Source organism: Chelmon rostratus, chromosome 15 (assembly GCF_017976325.1).
Source record: "Chelmon rostratus isolate fCheRos1 chromosome 15, fCheRos1.pri, whole genome shotgun sequence".
In the NCBI taxonomy this organism is placed as follows: domain Eukaryota; kingdom Metazoa; phylum Chordata; class Actinopteri; order Chaetodontiformes; family Chaetodontidae; genus Chelmon; species Chelmon rostratus.
Window position 1 is genome coordinate 25,685,093 of NC_055672.1, and position 23,084 is coordinate 25,708,176.

Consider the following 23,084-nt stretch of genomic DNA (forward strand, 5'->3'; position numbering starts at 1 on the left):
CAATAAACCTTCCCATTACTTTTTCTGGCAGGTCTCTGGGCTATGTCTACAGCCTGAACAAGAGTGAAACAGGCCCCCGCTGCCCTTTCAGTAATCAGACCAATTTAATTGGGCCAGCTAGTCTCTGTATTCAGATTCTCCATCTTATCTGAAGGCAGCTGCAGGATTTTAGGGAATTAGCCACTTCTCATTACTGGAGGGGCTTCATTATGATTTGTCTTTTGTTTTTATTCCTTATCCACTTAATGTAGGTGTGAAGACCTCCAAATTTGGCATTAGAGATGGTTTTGAGATATCACAGTGTACTTTGAGTGGATGGCTGCAGAAATACTTTAAACTTTCATGACCAATACAGACATTCAAAGGAATTCTGCCTTATACGTGCAAAATCTAAATGAATGGCAAGACTACTGACAAGGCTGGGGGTTTACCTGGCAATCAATATATGAGAGCTGACCAGGACACTGTGGCATGTGGGACATCAAAGGGGGAAGGTATGTGATTTTATATCAGTGATACAGTAAAAACATATCAACATTGCTGTAGTATCCTGGTATTAGGTTTAATAGAGTGCAAACAATATTACTCCCAGAGGGAAATCTTGTCTGCATGGAGTGCACAGGCATTCAGGAGGGTGACATGTATACATTCAGGCTGACTTGACAGAACCTCATGAAGGCCAGCAAATCTGCCAAGAAGGAATAGAAAGCTAGGATGCAGCATGGCTGGAACACCAATGACCCTACAGCCATCTGGAACACACTCAAGACAATCCCAAATTACAATAAGAAAAGCCCTGCTATCACCCCATCCCCTGGACAAGCTGATGAACTCAACGCCTTCTACACTAGGTTTCAGAGGTCCTCTACCACATGCACTGGTGGCCACTGTCCCTCCCCTTCCACCCTCTCTTCCCTTCCATCTTCAGGAAAGAGGATGGCTGAATCCAAGGAAAGCCCCAGGATGTGTCCCCTGCCACACTGAGGCACTACAGTGCTTAACTGCTTCGTGAATGATGCTGTTAACCTCAGCCACCACAACATACTTTAGCACTTGGACACACCCAGCACCTCGGTCAGGGCTCTGTTCCTGGACTTCAGTCTTTAATATTATCTTCCCCAGCTGTCTGCACACAAAGCTGATGTAGCAGCAGGTAGCCCGCCCCAGCTGCGAGTGAATTACAAACTGAACCAACAGGAATACACAGGTGCAGCTTGACAGCCAGCTGTCTATCCCCCTCACAACCAATATGAGGGGGAGCTCCACAAGGTTGTGTCCTCTCCCCATATGTGTTGTCCCTGTACACAAATGTCTGCACCTCCAGCCATCCTTCCATCAATCCGGTCGAGTTTGCCAATGACACAATGGCCCTCGGCCTCTTGAAGGACAATGAAGAGTTGGACGTAGGAACACTGTGTCACAGTTGGTAGCATGGTGCACAGGCCTCATGCCATCAAGCAATCTCAGCAGGGGATGTTCTTCCTCATACTACTCCAGAGGATGAACGTCTCCCCAAAAGGTCACATCCAGTTTTACAGAGTCACTGCTGAGAGCGTGTCACTGTGTGGTACCCTGCATCCTCCCCCCACACCAAACACAGTCTGGAGCACATCATGTGAACAGCCAAGCAGCTCACAGGACAGTGCCAGTGAGTGCCATGCATGATGCCAGAGCCACACAGTGGGCCAGTAAGATAGTGGCAGACCCATCACACTTGGCTCAGTGCCTCTTCAGAAAGCTTCCATCCGACTGCAGGTTCGGCTTTGTCAGTGCCAGGACCACCAGTCACCCGAACAGTTTTTCCCCCAAAATTAAGATTCCACATCAAACATGTATATGCTGAAAACTGGCCTTCAAACTAGTTGTGATTTAAGAAACTCCTGCTGGTACATGCACATGTTTAACTCAGATTTAAGGTGGGCCCTGAGGAACTTTTCTCTTTCTGCACATATGAAAGCTAAGTACCCATACATAACTATGTACAGTCAAGCTCAAACAGGTTCACACAGGTGAATTGTCAAGCAAAACACATTTTTTTCACTGAAGAGGTAAAAAAATCTTCCCAATAAACTGAAAGGGCACAAACTCCACCTCTTCCTGTTATCTCAACTACCAGTCAAAAAACTACAGATGTGTCCTTCAAAGGCCTACAAAGGAACGCAAACCCATACAGCAGCATCTCAGGAGACTTTCGAGGGAGAACTACCACACTGATTGTAACCTGAGGTACTGTGTGAACATGAACAATAGGTGGGGACATTTGTGGAAGAGCAGCATTTAAAGTTATTAAAAGCTAGATGAAATTTAACATCCCCAGAGTGGCTGATAAGTCTGTCTACTTAGGCTGTGTGTTAATTAGTCATCATATTAAAACACAATGGACAAATCAGTGTGAATCATATATTGTCCCTGTGAGTGAAAATTTCAGAGTGTGTGCAAGTGTTTTACTGACAGCAGCTTGTCGGAGGTGGCAAAGTTTAATATGAACCAACATTTTCACATATTGGGACAGGCGCAAATTTTCATCTTAAAAGGCCTGAAATATCTGTGGCTTGCTCCTTTTTGAAGTCAGAGTGAAGACAAAAAATGTGTTGAAGAATCGACAATAGAAAAAAAAAAAACAGTCCTACAGCATAATCCACTTGTTTGCTATTGAATTGCTGTTCAGTATGTCCCAAACAGTTTCCTGAAAATCTACTTTAGTCCAAACCATCTCAGCTGGGTTTAGGTTGGATGATTGAGGAGACTCCATCACTCTCCTTCTTGGTCAAATAGCCCTCACATAGCCTGGAGGTGTGTTTTAAGTGATTGTTCTGTCGAGAAACGATGGTCCCATAAAGCATAATCAGATGGGATGGCATGTTGCTGCAGAATGCTGTGGTCGCCAGGCTGGTTAAGTGTACTTTGAATTTTGAATAAATAATAAAAATAAATAAAACAGTGTCACCAGAAAGCACCCTCACACCATCACACCTCCTCCATGCCTCAAGGTGGGAACCACGCATGCAGATACCATCCATTTACCTTTGTGCATTTCACAAAGACATAGCAGTTGAAATCAAAAATCTGAAGTGTCAAACAGACAAATGTGCATTTAGGCTATGCTCGTCTCCTTTATGGAAGTCTGAATCTCACTGTGCTGGATTATTCTAAACTTTGACAAACTGGTCCTTATTCACCTCCATGCAGATCTCATGCATTAGCTCCATGATGGTGAATGAAGTTTGGTGACTGCTCTAGTGTAAAATGTTATGTAATTCATATGGTTATATGGATATTTTAAATGTCTTAAATCTATATTTAAATTTATTCAATTTTTGCAAAACAGGCGTAATGTGTTAGGCTTTCAAATCTACTAGTTGCACGTTTCCATGATGAATTAAAAACATCATCTGGGTAAAGAATGTTTCATGTTGCTTTTTTTAAATGACAGACTGCTGTTATTGTTAATATGCTGATTATGATCTCATTGAGGGTAAAATTAAATGATGAAATTTGGCTAGCTGTAAGTTCTGATCATTTGAGGGCAACGTTGCTGAAAATATCTGTGTGCATGTGATTAGTTACCTACTAATAATCTAAACAACTGTTAACCCCCTTGAAATGGCAATTGTACTTCAAGGCCAGGAGGGGGCTGTGCTGGCAGTAAATACACCATAAATACACAAAAGAATTTAAATCAGATTTTGCAATGTAGACTACATCAGAGCTTTTTTTTTATTTCGAAAGCAATCCTCCACTCCATGAAAAACCTTCAAGGCATTATTCTGGTGATAAAATGCTGTCCCAGGGAACAGCTGATTTTACAGCAAGGCTGACAAGTGTCATGTCAATACTGACCCATATTTAGTTTGTTTATCCCCACAGAAGTTGTCTCTTCAATATACTGTATAATGCAACACTATCAGTGCTTTGCTGACAGGAAGGAAAATAATTTATCCAACTTTTACTTTCCTTTCCAATTTTGGTGTTTTCTCTTCCCAATAATCCAGATACGTAGCTATTCAACTTGTTCTCATTCCCATTTGTAGACTTTCTTGCTCTTTTTACTACTTCACAGGTTTGTTGAAAGCCTGCTGCATCTCATACAGACACTAAAGGGAACCTCGTGCATCTGTATGATACATTGAGGGTTGAGACAACAGGTTGGTATTTGATGCCCTGGATTTGAAACCAGGCTGAACTATTCATTCTTGAAATTAAATCGCAAACTTAAGGATCCTCCTTACTCCGGAAATATGCACAAACATTAATGGTTGCATTAATTTTGTAGAGTTGCAATTAACAACGTAACGGGACAACACATCAGTCTAATCCTGGCCAGTCATCACCCACAGAACAGGGCATGGGCCATTGTAAAAAAATAAAAACATATTCTACCAATCTTTATCCACCAAATCACACTTCAGGGTTTTCAGTCATGTCATGCTATTCCCTGGCTTTGAAGCTTTGCCTTGGGCTTTTTGCTGGGATTCTGGGTCTCCCACACCAAGCTGACTATAGGTGCTGTGCTCTGAACTTTCCAGAGACACTTTTCTAGGCTAGAGGGAGACGGATTTGAAGATCTAACTGTATTTCCTTTAAAGGTTTGATATTAATTTGCTTAACATGTTGTATCTTATTTATTGACAACTGTGTGCAGGATTCATCTTCTATTCTGAGTGAAGGTACAATCTGGATTAATAATATGCATAATATTTCTTTTTTTTGGGGGGGGGTGAGCTCTTTGGGACACCACAGGAGATAAAGAAGTTTAGGTTCAGTAAAGTGCAGCGTGACGTGCTGTCAGTCACCAGCCTAGCCTGATGCCTGATGAGACCAACAAAACTGTCCAATGAATGAGTTACCTGTAAATCCATATGACTTTATTTTTACTCCTCTGCAGTCAGTCAGAACAAAAAATGGACCAGAAGTGAAATGCAACATTGTATTGTTTGTTTTCCTGTGAAAGAGACTTTAAGTATACTTGGTACCTGAGGCCAAACTTTGTGTTGGGGCTATAACATTGATGCAAATACAAACACATACACAAGCTCAGTGCCACTTACAGCTCTCAATCTCCAAGGTGCAGTTCTGCTCATCCAGTGGGTATCTGCGCAGGTCCATCATGCAGGCAGCTGTCGTCGTGATCCTAAAAGAGAAAATATTTGAAGAAATATATTGATAACTGATGACAAATCCCTCATGTGCTCTAATGAACTACTGCAGCGTTACATTACTGCACTTCCACAACCCCAAATCCTCATTAATATGCACAGATTCAGACCCCACCATAATGCATTCAGCATACAAGTTTCAAAGGAGGAAAACATTTCATTTCCTGATGCCTGGGTGCAACACTTTACTTTATAAAAGAATGAAAAATACAGTTTACCTCTAACACACGCTGAATTCCACAGTACACTTCCTACCTACTCAGCCTTCAATCACACAAATCCTTTTACATCTGGACTGGAACTGAACTATCTGTTTCTTTCCCATAATTGCCTTTGCACTGCTGAAGTCACGACTGCAGGGGAGAAAAGCCTTGTGTTCAATCTTAATTACAGCTATGAGTAATTAAGAATTAACACTAAAATCCAGGCAATCGGGTGAAACCCGCGACTTCCCCCCCTTTGAAGTCTTACATCTGAAAGAGGAAACACTCCAGCTTGACAGTTTAGGAAAGAATTAGAGATTGAGTCTTTTTTTCTTTAATTTCTGAGCTCTGTGTTGATGAGAGCCACTAACACTTCTTGGCGAGAGTGAGAGAGGATGTAGTCGTTTAGTGTGTTGGTCTCCTGGAACAAAAGCCTGGTTGTGGCCACATACAGCTGCTTATGGGTTTGCTGTTTAGTGAAAGGGTCAGTCATCTTAAACATTCATTTCAAACAGATGACACAGCTAAACCTCTTCCTAGCTAACCACTAAAGCCCTTATAAAGATATATTACAGGGGTTATGGAGGAGAAATAGTCCTGTTTGCCTGCAGTTACAATCATTCAAACTGCAAATTTGGCAGCACACTGGATATACATGTCAAACGATCCCTGCACTTACATATTTTAGTAACAGGTATGCATACTGCACCAATGTGAGTTCAGCAATATACTCTGTGAGGGAACATCAGATGAACTGTAAAATTAGATTTTACTTATTTTGCACTTACACTTATACTCCTCTTTAAATCTTGACCTTTATTTTTTTCTAAAAGAGCCGTGTCATTTATCAGAACGTCAAACAATGTCGGGGACTACAGTCAAGGACTACAAGGGTTAATTTGCCAAAGCAGATATCTCCAATGTTTTCTGCAGTTTATGCTGTTTATCAGTTTTCGAAAACAAACCCTGGAAAAATAAATGAAATATTCCATCCCCACCCTATCAGGATCTAGTCATGTGTCACCAGGATGCAGAAGTTTGTGTGTGTAAAGTGCTATAGCTGTGTCGTCTACAGCAGACCCAGGCCCTCCTGCTGTTCTACATATTTCTCCCAGCTATAAACTTCAAACAAATTCCATCAAACTGCTGCCTGTTTAATCTCCGCACATGGCCTCCCATCAGCATATCTCAACAGAGCAACCTGAACAAATCTTTTAAGGGTCGCAAAATGGACATGTTTAGTGCAAATATTTTATGTTTTAATTAGAATTGAATTTATTGAAAGGAAATAAAATCTCCATAAAAGGGGATTTATTACCGATGCTTTTTGCTGATATATAACGAAAATTCCGAAACAGTTGGGATGCTGTGTTAAACATAAATAAAACAGAATAATTTGTCAATCCTTTTTGACATATATTCAATAAAAAACAGTACATGACATTATTTTTAATGTTTTAACTCATCAAATTCATTGATTTTTGAAAATATTTTTTTAATTTGATCCAGCAACACATTTCAAACAAGTTGGAAAAGGCGCAACTAAAGACTGGGAAAGTTGTGGAACGCTCCAAAAACACCTGTTTGGATCATTCCACAGGTAAACAGGTTGATTGGTAACAGGCGATAGTGTCATGATTGGGTATGAAAGGAGCATCCTGGAAAGGCTCCGTCGTTCACAAGCCAGGGTGGAATGAGGTTCATCACTCTGTGAAACACAAGACTGTATAAAGGATATTTCTGCATGGGCTCGGGAACCCCTGTGGATTTTTGGTTGGTATCTTGGTGCAAGACAATGTTCATATTTGAAGATAAAAAATGAGACACTAGCTGGAAAGCTGTTCAACATCTGAGCAGCTACTGCTTTATGTAAATACACTTAAAAATGAAATGGTATGATGGGCTGCGTACAAGGCATATTTTTTTGCACACAGCCCAGCATTGTTAGGGACTTCCTCTAAGAATGTTTCTGGTAGGTCGTGTTCATACAGCAGTGTCTGAGTGAGCAATGAAGGCTGTGAGATGTGGTTGAAAGGGGGGTGTACTATCATTGGGTAAAATCCAAAACTGGATTGTATTAGTTCCTATAACATAGGCACCTCAGGCTGGTCACCTGTTTATGCCTCTGTGGCCCACAGGCATAAATCCACCTTGACTGGCCATCAGTAGGACTCTCTAGAATGAGTGCTGAAAGATTCTCACATTAACATCAAGGTCCAGTGCATGTTTTTTTTATTTAGACTTGAAATATGTACAGGTAGTTGGAAATGAATCATAAATATAAATGTATCTGTATCATCTGCATCTTTAATAAGGAGTCCTGGTGCTGAATGTGGCAGTGGTTTGAATTTCTTCTCATCATGGTGGTGCTCTGTGCTGCAGAAATTTAACACTTAACACTTAAACTATATTTTTGAAAACTTTTGTATATTTTACATTATGTTAGAAAATAAATCTTCATAAGCAAGTCTTTACGGGTAAGAGGGGGTAACAAGTGTGACTTAGGAAGCAAAGAAAATCATCTCTCTTCACTCTGCTGAGAGTGAGTGTCCAGCTGCACACACATATCCCCATACTCAGCAGGTACAGTGTCCGGACATAAAAAGCCCCTCACATCATGAATATTCATTATTTTATGACCTTGTTGAATATTCTGGGCTGTACATCCATGTCTTGGACACACTGAATGCATTAGGAAGTACTAGATTAATCATAAAGCAGGTGCATAGAGCTTAGATGGATAGTAAAAATAGCGAGTGTCTGCTCTGTAACCTGTCAGGAAGGACACGTTCACCGTTCCATAATGGCAATCATTCAGTCTTCACTGGACCAACTGCGTTTACATGTACGAATCTTCCAACAAGTCTTAAGTCAGTCTCAAAGTCACATGCACACATATCCTTAAATTCTTTTCAGGTGCTGGGTAGACGAAAAAAGTACCAACACACTGCGTTCTCCTTTCAAAATCATCTTTTATCCTGTGTGGAACTCAACATAGCTAACTGCTGATTTTCTCAGGTGAGAAATTAACCATTACAAACATCTAGTAAATTTATCAAATGATACCTATTTGATTTTATTTGCCTGTTTCATTTCATTTGTTTTCAGAGATGCGAGAGCCAATTGGCCAGTATGAGCCAGTATAGCGCTGCCTCTGTGGACTAAGATCGGTACATACTATAGCAATCCACACACAACAGAAGATAATAACTATATACAAATTCTGTTTTACTGGAAATATACAATACAGTGAAGATGACTGGCGTATCTCTAGAAAGCTTAGAATGAGCTGGCTAACTCTTGACACCAAAAGACCAGAAATAGAGAAACTAAGACAAACTTCACAAGACTTGATAAGGGTTTGTGCATCCAGAGATTTGTTGAAAGTACTATTTCAGTGCCCAGAGAAGAATTGTATTTATACAAGAAATGCAACTCAAAGTGCTTTACAACAAAGAAATCTCATGCTTTACACAAAAAAGACAAAATTAACATAAAAACAGGGATTGAAAATTAATGTAAAACAAGATGATAATAATAGTAAAAATAGAGTAATAATGAAAATAGACTAGACAATACATTACATAAGATAAGACATCAATAAAAGTTAAAAATAGACAACAGAACGCATAAAATCAAGCAAAATACCACATTGGAAAAGGCATGCAGCAGTGCATAAGTGCTGCTGTTTCAGACCTAGATCAGGAGTGGCTAAGGTGAAAAAGACAAACGATTTCTTTTAGAAATATTTAGTGAGCTGGCTTCCCTGATGTGTGTAGGTAGTGTGTTGCAGAACTTTGGGGCGTAACTGACAATCCCTGATTTTCTTTCGGCTGTTGCTGGAAAACTCCAATAAACCAGCAGCAGATCACTGCAGTATTTTTAAAGGCAAATAGTGAACAAGAGATTCAGCAATGTAGCTTGGTCCTAGCCCATTAAGGGCTTTATATACAAGGAGGAGGATCTTAAAATCAATTCTAAATGTTACAAGACGCCAGTGCAGAGCAGCTAAACCTGGACTAATGTGCTCTCTCCTCCTGGTTCTATTCAATAGCCGAGCTGCAGAGTTTTGAATGAGCTGAAGTCTCTCAGTGTTTTTTTTTTTTTTTCTCTCAGTTTTCAGTTAATTTCCCCACATTATTAAACAGCATTTCTGTTTTTGTTTAAGGACTGACCAGTAGGATTTCAATTTTGTCCTCATTTGACTTTGACAATAAATTATTGCTCATCCATATATGACAGATTGCAATGACAGTTAGATATGGAGTCGACAGCTGCAGTCTCATTTGTTTCAACAGAGATGCACAGCTGTGTGTCATCTGCATAACTATGGAACCATACATCATGCTCACTAATGATGTCACCAGGTCTGAGGTCGCTGATTCTTTTAGTCAGAGCAGCTTCAGTGCTGTGACATTTCTTAAACCTAATTGAGGGTATGATGTTCTTAAAGAAAGGTTTTACAACAGCTATTTTTGAAGGCATCTGGGGAGATGCCAGTTCACAAAGATGTATTCATACTCTTCAGGACATGACTTGAAACGCTGTTGATTAGTCGCTTTAAGAATGCTGCATGCATAAGGTCAGCGACTTTGACTCTGTGACAGTCTTGCCGAGCTCAGTTACTGTAATACAGGTGAATTTTCCCATGGTTACATCTGTTTTACAGGGTTTGTTGAGGTAATGTGTGTTCACATCAGCAGCAATGCTGGCTCTAACTGGAGTTATTTTGTTATTGAAAAACAAAGCAAGTTCTTCACAGATGCAGAGACGATGAGGGGGACGACGTTTAGTAGCGCCTCCATAGTGGAGAATAATATTCCAGAGTTCCCATCATTCTCTGTAATAATATTGGAAAAATAATCCTTTCTTTCCAGACATACTGTTTTGTTGTAGACAGTCACAGGCTTCTTTGTATATGTTGCAGTGAACTATTTCCATTTTCCTTCAGCTGTTGAAATGTTCAACCATGTCATTTACAGCAGTCATAGCTGTGTGATTCAAATGAGCTCATAATATTACACAACTTTGCTGCAGTCTTGCTGTCTAGGAATCTCTTTAGAACCAACAATTCCCTTTAAGTCTTTGTTAAGATTAAATTAAAAACATTGATGCAATTAAAAACATTGAATGCAAATTCATCCCTTTCACTCACCAGATCACTAACCAAAAAAAGATTTGTTCACCAATGACTTTACATTAAAAATAGCTCATTTCAGCTGGAGGGATTCTCTGACGAGAAAGACTGCCTATGGCTGAATTTTGACCACCTGAAGATTAGTGAGACAGGTACCAGACGGTCTGTGAACAATACAGTGCAATTGACCATGTCACTGTTCATGATTATGAGTATGTTTAAAGAAGTAGCAAGGGGTCTGTCTCACTTCTGATAGACAGCTGAGTGATGGTGAAATGGTTATGGTGGTTTAATAGTTTTGACTGAGCTTCATTGGTACAGCTTAAACAAACTCCTTGATTGAGAAATAAAAACACTGATAAAACAGAAAACAGTTTATTCACTCACTGCAAAGAACAAGCAATGTCTAATTCTATGTGTTTGTCTTCACACCCTTCCCGGACGTGGAATTTCCAAAACACATATGCTCATAGTAGATGCTCATCTATCATGTCAAAATGTGTTTTAATGTGATACCATCACACATGACTGTATCACCACCATGACAAGCAGCTTTATAAACAGTGCCAGCACAGGCCCAATATCACAGAATAAACTTTATCTGTAATCTTTTTTGTTGTTGAGGACAGAAATCCACCATCAGTCAGAGTTAAACAGGTCTCTTTTATGTCTTCTTTGCCAAACCAAGGTGTTGAGCTACTGACATCCAAAATGTGTGTGGGTCAGTCAGTGGTGAAGTCATTTTGGCAAACCTAAATATAACCCTGGTGTCAGCAATGAGCACACTGGATGAATGACTGTGGAAACCTGCAGGGGATAATGATTCTGCAGCATGTCAGTGTGAAAGAACGCTTCTCAGCTACTTCAGAATCTGAGAAAACCAAGGCCAGGTGGTGGAGGAAAGAGGTATATCCTCCCATGTCTGAATCATGTCAGTACCACGTCCCAAAAAATGATTGAAAAAATGATGTCAGGGCCGAGGAGATAGAGAAGTACAGGAAGTTGTCACAGCTCTCACACTCTTATCTTTGCTCTTTATGCTTTATTATTAGTATTTGTGGAGCTGGTACAGCTCTCACACCTAAGTTATCTTTGCTCTTCATTGGTGTGAACACTGGAAGCATGTTCTTCTGACGATTTAAGTCTTATCAAATTTTTCTTTTTCTGTTTTTTTATTAGTGCAAAAACAAAATTGTAGCTATTTTACAGATATAACAATGATAGAAATGAAGATAAAATGTACAAGAAAAGGAAAACCACTTCCAGGGGCAGGTTGTTGCCTGGATTAGGATGTGCCTGTGTATGTAGTCCATGAGAGGAATCCAGAGAGATTGTCTTTGTGAAACAGAGTCAATCATACAACAGTAATATGCGTAACAATATGCATTAGTAATATGTAGTATTATAATTGTGCAAAATCTGTTCAGATAGCTATAGCCTGGCATGTTGTTCCTCCAGAGTCAGTATGTGGAAGACTTGAGACTCGGTTCTGTAATGCTATAAATCACACCTCCTGTCTTTATCTCTCCCCTTCTGCTATGGTACTCCATGGGAGAGGTAAGCGACAAAGTGAAAATATCCGTGTTCTAGCTTTAAAGTTCATTTTAGCTGTTTTGAATTACTTGTTAGCGTAAACTTGCTGGGTAGTACACCAACATATGCTGTCAAATAATTTGTAGAGGAGCTCAAGTTACATGATAACAGTTGACCCAGGGATTGGGCCTTCAATGTATTGAATGTAACATATGCTCCCTTTTTGCTGTTGTACTCCATGGGAGGAGTTCAAGCTACATGAGTGTGTTACATAGTGTGTCATAGCGTCATGCTGATTCAGTACGTAGTATACTCATTGAATCTCGGGTTATGATATGTAACTAATGTCCTACTTCAGATAAAAACAGACAAAAGAAAAGGGGGGAAGACCAAGAAACTGGAGTACAAATGTCACCCACTGACATCCCTCCTTGCAGAGTCATGGAGGACGAAACCCCCCAGGTGGAGTGTGCACTGATGCTCTCCAGGGGATCCAAACTGGAAGAGAGATATGCCTCTGAAACAGCCTAAAACTGCCAGTGTGACAGGCGCTGAGTAGACAAGGGAAACCCGAAAGAACTGTCCCTGAAATGCACAAACATGTGCTGGGTAATGCGCAAGGAGACAAGGCCACGCACTGGGCTGTTTTGGTCAACAGAAACTTGACCGGGACCTGATCCAACAGCTCAAACGGAACCTCAGCCAGCGCATAAAACCCAGCACTAAATGCCACTGAGAGGATCCAGGGTTGTGTCCTGCACGGGCCACACCTCCTGCACTGCTGCCGCGAAAGCATCTCTGCTGATTCTCTGAGGCAGGTGGGCGCAGTATAAACACGACACCTGGAGAGTCAGAGGCAGGCCGGTATGCTACGAACCCAGGCAAAAGACGTAATGTAGCCAGTCTGGCATACTGGGCGGATCTGGACACCGATCTACAAAGACATCACAGTTGCATGACAGTGCCTGCAGGCTGAAGAAACGGGAGCCAACTGTCTGGTTTATCCTCGAGGTGGGACCATGAGTGGGCCCATTCTGCAGGTGGGTGTCGATAAAAGTTTTTTAGTGTTGCGCGGGCATGTGAGGGATAAACACACTTGCTCACATCTTCTCCTCGTCCTCTCAGCGCTCTCTCCTCCTTTTTCCTTTTCTATCTTCCTTTTCCATTTTTCCACGTTTCCCTCTCCATCTTCCGCTCCTCCTGTTCTTTCACATCACCCCTCCTCCCATTTCTCCTCCTCTTTCTTCTTACTTCTTTTCAGGCAATTAACTTCAACTTCCACCTTTGACAGTATAAAAGTTGGACTTCCTGCTTTTCTAGCAATGTATTTTAATGCTTAGCTTCTTTAGGGCATATAGTTCAGCTTCCAATTCTGCCAGTTGAAAATTTCAACTTCTAGATTCTTCAAAGTACAGTGCAATGTAATGTAGATTTAAAATTTTGAGGCTATTCTTTTCGTATTTCTGTATTTTGTAGTTATTTTTGCTTCTACTCCTGCATACTTTCAGCTGCAGGAACCAGATATCAAAATGTTGTTTCAGGGTATTTATACTGTTACATCCCTTATTTTTGCCTTTCATACTTTAAAATATTCAGCTTTTGTCAACATGTTTTTAGTAATGTAAAGTAAATGGGAGCAATCTTCAAATCCTCTTCAAACCCACGCTGCTTTGAAATGCATCTTGGTCTTCATACTTTCAGCTACAGTCTTCATTTAAACTTAAACAGGTCTTAAACTATTCAACTTTTTGAAATCTCATTCATAGTTTTTGAAGTATCACTGTTTTTGTTTTATGTTTTTCAGTCTTTGTGTAGGTTTATGTGGAACAGAATGTTCAGAGACATCATCGCAGAGAGTGGAGATCAGATGGAAATTCTTCTAAAAATATTCTCTAAAACTGGATCTTACTCCCATAAATTTCACTCCTCATTCTTTATGTTTACCTCAGAAAGCAGGAAAAATGCATCTTCTCTCAGGTGATGTGCCTCTTTAAGTAATAAGACTGACAGGTTTTGAATTCTCAGCTTCAAAGTTGCCCTTCAGTCTCATTGACTGCCACATTATTTTACCTCTGACGTCTGAGTCAAAGACACAAAACATCCGACTTCTGAAACTGTGATTTCTCAGTCATTTTTAACTTTATCCACACAAATTACACATCTTCAGCAGTATATTAGGATTATTTCAACAGTACAACCTACAGTTTTGAATTTAGTGTGTCTTGTTCGAGTGGTACATTTATGCATCTATTTACCTTTTATTCTACATTTTATACTGTTTTCAGAATGTCTCTTTCACTCTCTCTGTCTCTTACCTGTCTGTGTGTCTCGCTCTCTCTTCCTCTGTTGTGATTAGTGGATTGATCTTAAGCTATTTTTGGCAGTTAGACCTCGGCCGTTTTTAACTGTTAGTGGCTTTCAGCTGTTTGAGGTTCAATTCATGATTCAAAAGTACATCTGTCTCAGACAAACACGTACCCCCCCCACCACCACACCACACCACACCACCACACACACACACACAAACACAAACACAAACATGCACATGTTCACACATTTACATAGAAACACCTTTACACACACACACGCAGACACACTGGTTTTACCATCTTTGTGGGGATTTTTACTGACACACAACACACATACATACTGACACATACACATACATGAGGATATTTATGCTTCTATTCAACTTTAATAGTGCCAGTTACACTGTTTTCAAAATGTATCTTTCAGTCTTTTTCTGTCTCTCATCTCTCTTGCTTTGTGGTGACATTTATGCTTCTAATCAACTTTTTTCTACCTTTTCTACTTTTTCAAATATTTAGCTTTTTAAATTTTTTTTTACACTAGAAGCGAACTTCTATTGTAAAAAAAATAGCGTCTTTCACAATATTACAGTTTAGCTTTTAGCTTTCTTAGCCATGTATTTCAGCTCATAGTTTCTTTTGTTAATGCCGTTTAGCTTCCAACTCTAGCAATTCATTTCACTTTTTTGCATTTCTCATCATTGCTTTGCAACTCTCAGCTCTTTAGACCAGTGCCTTTTCTGTTCGAACTTTTTTAGGCAATTCAGTTCAGTTCCAATTCTGCCAGTTTTACAGTCCACCTTGCAGGTTTTTCAGCAGTGCTGAAACTTCCAGCAACGTTTTAAGTTTATTTTTCCAATCATCATTCATGCAGCATTTGCTGCAGAAAATTCAAGCAATTTCCAGTTATCATTATGGTTATAGTGCTCTCTATCTTTGTCAGATTTCTTTATGGAAATATATTTCAGCAGTTTTCAATATTTTTTTCAAGTATTAAAACTAATGATTGAAGTCTATGGGAGAATTGTTTGAAAGTCGAAATCTAAACAACTACAAATGCTGAAGTATTCACACTTTATCGCCTAAAGATGCTAGAATGTGATACCGACATTGCACTACATGGTTTATGTTTTGGCTAATAACTCATGAACAATGCAGGGTAGCAAAGCAATATTTGCAGTGTGTTCTTTGGGTGTTGCTGATTTTATTGATATATGCCAATGACGTGATTCTACAATAGCTAAATTCATCAAATTCATAGAGATGGGGATGCTGAATAAGTCTGTTTGCCAATACTTTTTCTTTAGTCCAGTGATTTTATCCACATTGTTTAGTATTAACATTAATAATGGAAGTTTATGTGAGGAATGTTTGAAAGTTCAACTCTCAACATTTGCGCCTGTAAAATTCTTCCATATTCCTCACCACACTCTGTACATGCCATATGTACTGACCCCAAACAACACGTATGAGTTTGTTAATGAGTATCACTTAGTGTTTATCTGTAATTGGTTGCCAAAATTCAGAAGGGGTGACCTTATGTATTGAACAGGTCTTAACTCTTCAATGCTACAGTATATTGGATTGCAACCAAACAAGAAAATGTACATACAGTCGCACTGCACAAGTGTGCACTGTTAAATGTTGTACAGCTGGGAATGCTGAACAAGTCTTTAACATTTAACACAATTTCACCTGTTGGTGGCGCTAAAACTTGTAAAAAAAATGATACTGTAGCAGCAGCTAACAGCTTCCAGCTCTCACATGCATTGTGTTTAGGCAGTGCACATTCTAGTTAACAAGTATTTTTTTTCTCAAAAGATATATTGTGAAATGTGGTAGCCTCAATATACTGTATATACACATCGCCTAAATATTTATTGCCTGAGTATAAATATAGATATTTATCTAGATTAATACAGTAAATGGCCTTTCTTTGGAGAACCCCTAGAAATAGTATTTGAAAAACTTATGTAAATTATTTATTCTCTATGGGATTGTCATCAATTTGTACTGACTTGGACTTGGACTAGGGCAAGGCTTTGAGCTGTGGTCCCATTGCGTTTTTTAGCTAATCAGACCCAGATATAATCACCTTCAGGCATCTATTTGCAAAAAAAAATGACAATGTCACCACAAAAAGGACTGACATTGTGTTCTGCCAAATATCTGCGTTTTCACTATCCATATAATGTTTGCTCTCAATTGGGAAACAGCCTCTTCAGTAGAATGAAAATTCAAGGGGAGTCAAATAAGCAACATAGAAAGGGGGGAAACTGAAAGAGATTTGGGTGAGGCAGAACGGATATGTTGTGTGTGAAGTGACTTAGGGGGAATCAAGCCCTGTTATCTGGACACACAGAGGAGTGTTTACTTTGGAGGAGAGAGGGAATGGTGAGGACAGCCCACAAGGCCTGTGTTCACTCAGCCATGAAGTCAGGGCCAGCCAGTGTTGTTTTTGGACAAATCAAGCGACTGCTCTCTGTCCTTTTCAACATGCTCTTTGCTGTTTGGGCCTAAATGAAAAGCACTCCAACACTCTGCACTCTCTCCCTCTCTCTGTCATTGTGTCTCTCTCCTTCTGTGTGTGTGTGTGTGCCACCTGAGTTTATCTGCTGAACTCCAGCTCTCAACTGGAACTGCAGGGTGATGCACCTTATCTCTGCAGACATGCAGCTCTTTGTAGGGTAAAACTAACAAATTACCCACATACAGTATACCGCCATACACAGGCCAGGTCAACCAGGCCCAGAGCTACAGTAGACCAACCAAGAGGACTCTGAAATGACCACTGTCATTTACTGATATAATAATGAAAACAGGCAATGCAAGAAAACTTCATTTTTTCACAACAGCCATTACAGCTCACATTAGAGGAAGGAAAATCACTGCAAAAACAACACAACAACAATGTGCTCTACCCTGTTCTGGACAAATAATTCAGCAACTCCATGTTTAAGACACGATCTAAGAAATGAATGGTTTTAACAATGTTACTGTTATGGTTTTGATTTGAGATGCACCACGGACAATTTCTGTCTGTTTCAGTTCAGTTCAATGGACATGAAGGATAACATGAGGGCCATAACCTCCTTCGAGGTAGCAATTGACTCTAGGCTCTGGTTTTTGAAGATGCAGACATGGTTGAACTGTTATCTGGGACTGATAATCATAAAAAGACAATGCTGACTATTCTGGATTTTTCCACTGGCTCCCATGCTGGGCTTAGCATCCAGCTGGGTTCCCAGCCAGCGAGCCTGCAGCATGCTAGCTTCCAGTCTGCCCCTCAGCCTCCTAGCATCTAGTCCGCTAGAAAATAACTTTCACTCCCGCCTGCGAGCATCCAGCCTGCGAGCCTCCAGTCTGCTAGCCTTCAGCAAGCTAGCTCCTAGCCTGCACTCCAGTCGATTAGTCTCAGGTTTGTGAGCTTGAAGACTTCCTGTCCTGAGGCTGGCTAACCTCCTTCCAGTTCCTGTTCCTGAGTTGGCTAGCCATGGGCCGTACTCCACCAACGATTCCCAGCAGTCTCCAAGGTTCCTGATGAGGCTGAGTCTCCCTATCACGTTCCCTGGCTTTTCTGTTGGACTTTGCTCTAGAGCTAGACAGCCTACACACTGCTAGCCTTCAGGTAGTTGACCACTTGGCTAGCATGAACCCAGCCAGTTCTCTGCCTGATGCTACGGTGAAGTACCTCCTGGGAACCCCTCTGAAGAAAGTGTGGCTTTCATCAATGTTGTGCCTCTCAGCTGAGACCTGCTCATGGTTCCCCATCAGGAGCCTGGTCAACACCTGCTCCTGCACTGCAGCAGTCTCCTGTGTCACTGGCCCCACCGGCTCCCATGACAGCCTCCCAGCCCCACCTCCCAGCCCTGCTGCCTTGTGGCCAGCCTCCAGCTCAGATTCCCTGCCACTGGTCCTTATCTCCAGCCATGTTGAGCCATGCTCCAGGTGTACATATGGTTTTAGACATTCATTGTATTATTATTTTGCAGTCTATGACGGGTTTTGTAAAATGGCAAATCAAAGGTGCTTTTTGTAAACATCAACTTTAATTTATTAATTATTATCCTTTACTGTCTTATCTTGGATGGAGTTTTAATTTTAGTGTCTGTTTTAGACAATATTACAATTACACACTCACCTTTTAAAAATATAGATTACATTAAACATTTTCACTGAAACATAGCAGTGGTACAGTAGAAAATAATCTGGAGATTTTCCTGTCAGGGTGGCTATGGCTCCAACAAGCTCCGTGTCATGTCTCGTCGTGTTTGAGGTTTTGTTCACTGGCGTCATGTTGTGTCTTGCACTTCCTGTTTTATTGTGAAACCTAACTCTCCTCTCGTTTCAGGCCCTTCACTTCCTGGTGTGTTTCCCGACTCCACCTGTTGCTTGTTACCTTGTGTATATATTGTCTGCGTTTTCCCCTGTCCTGTGCCAGATTGTCCTGTATAGTCGCTGGTTCACGTCAGTCCTGTCTTGCTACCTTGTATTCATTCCCTGCCTAGTTATTCAAGAGTCTTTTGTTCTTTGTTTGCATTTTGAGAAACCTTAGCGCCTTTAGTTACCATTTTCACCCTACACCATTTGTTGTATTTTTGTAATTGAGCATTTTTGTTATTAAACCGGCCTCAAGCCTTTTTGATTGCCTTTCAGTGAGCCTGAGCACCGTGTCACTCCGTCAATCAGAGAGAAGGGCTGCCAATCTGTAGCCTTAGACGTGATACCCATGGCATAAACTGTCCACAGGGCAGTTGATGCTGCTAAAGCTTACTGCTTTGAGAGTAAGGTCATAATTGAAAGCAACCTAGATAAAGATATCTGTATTGGTGGTCCTTTCATATGGATTAGGGCTGGAAAGTGAGGAGGACAGGCAAGAAAGTGAGGACATTGTACACTGAATCACACTATATACGCTACTATGTCCAACGCTACTATGTCGATGTCCAACAGTAAATCATTACACCATATCTCATTTTGTACCTTGTGGTGCAGTGGCAGATGCTGTGCACTACATGATTTACAGTCACTATAGTGTCTTTCTCTAAATAAAGTGTTGCTATGATAACCATGTTGGTTATCTGGTCCTGTGCTGCTCCATGTCAGAGGCCTGCTGCTCAGCCACCTGCCACACCATAACCAAATCCTGTGCGTCATCATGGTGCTGACCAAAGCAAGCCAAAACCGTCAACTCACACTGTTTCTGTCAACCAGATATGAATATACACCAATGTAAAGGATGATCAGATCACATAACACACCTGTGGTAAACATATTGGACACCATGAGACATGTGTTAGTCTTTCTCAATGTACACCAAACCAAAGTGATGAGATAAAGAGAAATAGGTTACTACGTATATTCCAAGCTACATGAAATGTGTTCCTGTTATATTGTAGACTGTGTCATGGTTTATACAGTAAATGTTATGTTTAAAAAGTCTGTCTGTTATATGACAGCTACATTCTTTGTGGGCATTCAAAAATGTGCACCTACTCTGGCAGTTGCTGAAGATGTGAGGTGTGAATACTGTGAGATTAGATTGAGGGCCAGCATGGTGAGTTTATGGAACAGGCTGCTGGATTTAGCAACTATGAAATACTTGATGTATCATAGAAAAAGACAAGTGGCATATCAGGGTTAAAGGCACATAAAAATTGCCCCAGGAGATCTGGCAAAACAGCCAAAATTGAAAACCAGCTGTTCATTTCAGGAAGATGAGAAATGTGAAAGATATGTTTCGGGCAGAAGGATTTATTGGTTGCTGTTTATAAACACAACATTCAAAGTTGGCCCCTCCTCTCTGGAGGAGTGGTCAGTGCATGCACACTGACCACGGTTGCCAGAACAGTGTGCCACCTGCAGCCATCACACCCTGCGTGCTATATTTGGCAGGGGGCAACACACCCACTGCCCAAAGGTTGATGCCCAGAAACATCCTGAACACTGCGAAATAAGAAAATACAGGCAGAGGGCATGGTTTCTGCAAAAACAGACACTGCCACACGCTTCTACAAAAGTGATGATTGAGAGGGATTATTTTTTGTATGAAAACATATGAATGTCAGACTCTATGTCTTGTTGGAAGGAAGAAATGTTTCACAATAAACATATTTGAAAACATATTTTTTGTATGAGTCTATACAACACACACACACACACACACACACACAGATAGATTGATAAAGGAAAAATGTGACATATTGATATGGATCCTATTTAATTATTATAATCACTGATAGTATTTCTTTTCCTTCTGTCTATTAACCAAAAGCAACAGCAATAGTGGATTCACAGCAAAAACAAATTTTAGTGGCAATTGTCATTTCAATAGTTGAAATATCATAGTATTCCCTTTTTTCTCTTTCTCATGGCAGGTAGTTAATTTTTATAGTTTGGGGCCTGTGCAAACCCCTCTCAGCTTTATCCCCTGTCTTATGTCCATGGGAGAAAGCCAAGGAAAGTCCATACAAAAACACCAATAAGTCATGTGATCAGAGACACAGTAAACACTGACACCCACTATATGTTACAGTGATTTGAAATCAGAATTAGATGCTTCAGGACAGGCCTCAATGTATGCCAAAACACCTTAAGAAAATGTGCAGCTTTGCCTCAAAGCTAAAAAAAAAATCTCTCAGCTGAAAACTGTCAAGTCATCATTCCTCTCTTGCCTTTGAACTCAGAGGACTGAATTATTGACAGTGACCAGCCCACTGTTTCCTCAGCTAACTCCACGCAGCTCACTTCATCGTATGCTCTGCTGCAGAGGGCACTGCCATGTGTACACTGCACCAAGAGAGGCCTCATAAATGATTTACCCGCCGGTTCTACCTCAAAGTTCCAGAGGAGACACAGACAGAGCAACACTTAGCCTCTGATGGAAGCCTTTGGGGAATGTTCTCCATGCTACTCAGCTTCTACTGAATTCTGCAGTGCTTTTGTATAAAAACATGGCCAAAAGAAATATTCTAATTAGAAAAGCATGTACGCACACAAGTTGTGTGAGGAATGAAGCTCTGTTCTTGCCACTTGAAAAAAACAATAAGTTTTAAAATGAGTCATGTAAGTGTAAGGCAGTAGCTTGAATCAGTTGCTACGTGTCACGGTTGTGCTTGGTAACCCACGCCGCATTTAGCAATGCTAAATGTTATGTTCCTTACAGGACACTGGGGGTGAAACTCATTCCTTGTTGGACACCATGTTTGAAGTTTACTTTTCCATGCCCTGTAAGGTGAGCAGTATTAACGGCGGCCTGCGTTATAATGAAATATGAGTGTTAAAACCTACCACTCTGTGAAATTGGTTGTTTGCTCTGTATATTTACATATCATGCTACAGTTCAGCATGACTTGAGTATAAAGTACTTGTCTTTTTTGACATGTATGTACTGTACAGTATGTCGTTCACATGTACAGTATATCTAGCAGACCAAACAGGTGTGTTTTATACAGGCTGAAAGAATTTCAAAAAATCCATTATTTGATAAAATGAAATAGTAAGAAGCACATGAATGTGGTTCAAGCTATTGCCAACAAGTAACCTAGCCAAGCTGAAAAGTCCAGTCGTCTACTTTCTAAATGGTGAAGCAAGTTGAATGAAGAACATCAGTAAGTTGTGCGTCATTTATTTCTCCAAGCATTTTAAAGGCTGCATGCAAAAATACATCTGCCTTCCAGCATAGGTGTCGCTCTGCAGGGGTGGTAAGTAACTAACAGATTTACTCAGGTACTTTACTGTACTGTACTGTACGTAGGTACTCTACTACGTTGAAGTTAAATTTTGAGATAAATGTACTTTACTCGATATATCCATTTCATGCTATTTCATATTTCTACTCAACTACAATTTGTGAAATATTGCACTTTTTGTACCTTCACCATATTTATTTGGTATGGTTAGGAGTTACTTTACAAATAAATATAAAAAACATACCATAGCTCATAAAGCTCATAAGCTCATAAAATACAACAAAGATGTTCAGATTAAATCAGTGGTTCCCAACTGTTTGGCTTGTGACCCCCATGATACTCATGCTTATGTAGAAGTATCTTCATGAACCTGCATTTACAGATCCTAACTGATACATGAGTGTTCTCACTGCCTACTGTAACTGAGCCGCAGCAAGCCATGAACACGTGTTTTTCAAAAAGTCTCTCAGAACTCTTGTTGCTTCTAACGGAAGTTTCAGTACTACGTCCCTGGTGATACAAATAATAGTCTTTTTTTTCATCTAATCTATTGATTGCTTTACCCTAATGGTTCACATCCTCAAGGTCCAAGTTTGTAAATACAGAAAGAACCTCATACCAAAAACCTAAGTTTTAACAGTTCAGTTTATAGGACAGATGAAAGGGGCTATAAAGTGAAGAGTGGAAACAGCTCCCACCTGAGACCATAGAGCACAGTTCCATCAGGGTGCAGTCTGATCATCCGGTTCTTCACCGTCACCCCGTGGACAAAGGACTTCTTGTCATTAATGAAGTAGGTGTCAGGGACCCACAGCTGGTCTGCCACCCGGTTGTCCAGAGTGAGGTTGAGAGGAATGCCTGTGTAGGAGAGGCGCTTGTCTCTCCACGACTGCTGGAAGTACATGGTGATGGTGTAGTCCTGCAGGAACAACACAGGGTCAAAGGAAGGTTAGCACATCAACATGAACTGGCCAATGATTCATGCATCTCTCCTGCCCTGTGCAGTGTGCTGTGAGTTGAGTTTGAGTTAAGGCCTTCAGATTGTGACATCTGTG

At 40.5% G+C, this 23,084-nt stretch overlaps 1 protein-coding gene across 2 annotated transcripts in view; it reads right to left on the bottom strand.

Annotated features, from left to right (window-relative positions):
* The window catches only part of gabrb1 (gamma-aminobutyric acid type A receptor subunit beta1), a 64,634-nt gene that overhangs the window by 15,816 nt on the left and 25,734 nt on the right, over positions 1–23,084 (bottom strand). For both annotated transcript variants that reach the window (XM_041953259.1, XM_041953258.1), the window contains exons 4-5: positions 22,728–22,948; positions 5,049–5,131 (exon numbers count right to left, since the gene is read on the bottom strand). In XM_041953259.1, coding sequence (XP_041809193.1) covers positions 5,049–5,131; positions 22,728–22,948 — 304 coding nt within the window. The remainder of the gene's footprint in view (positions 1–5,048; positions 5,132–22,727; positions 22,949–23,084) is intronic.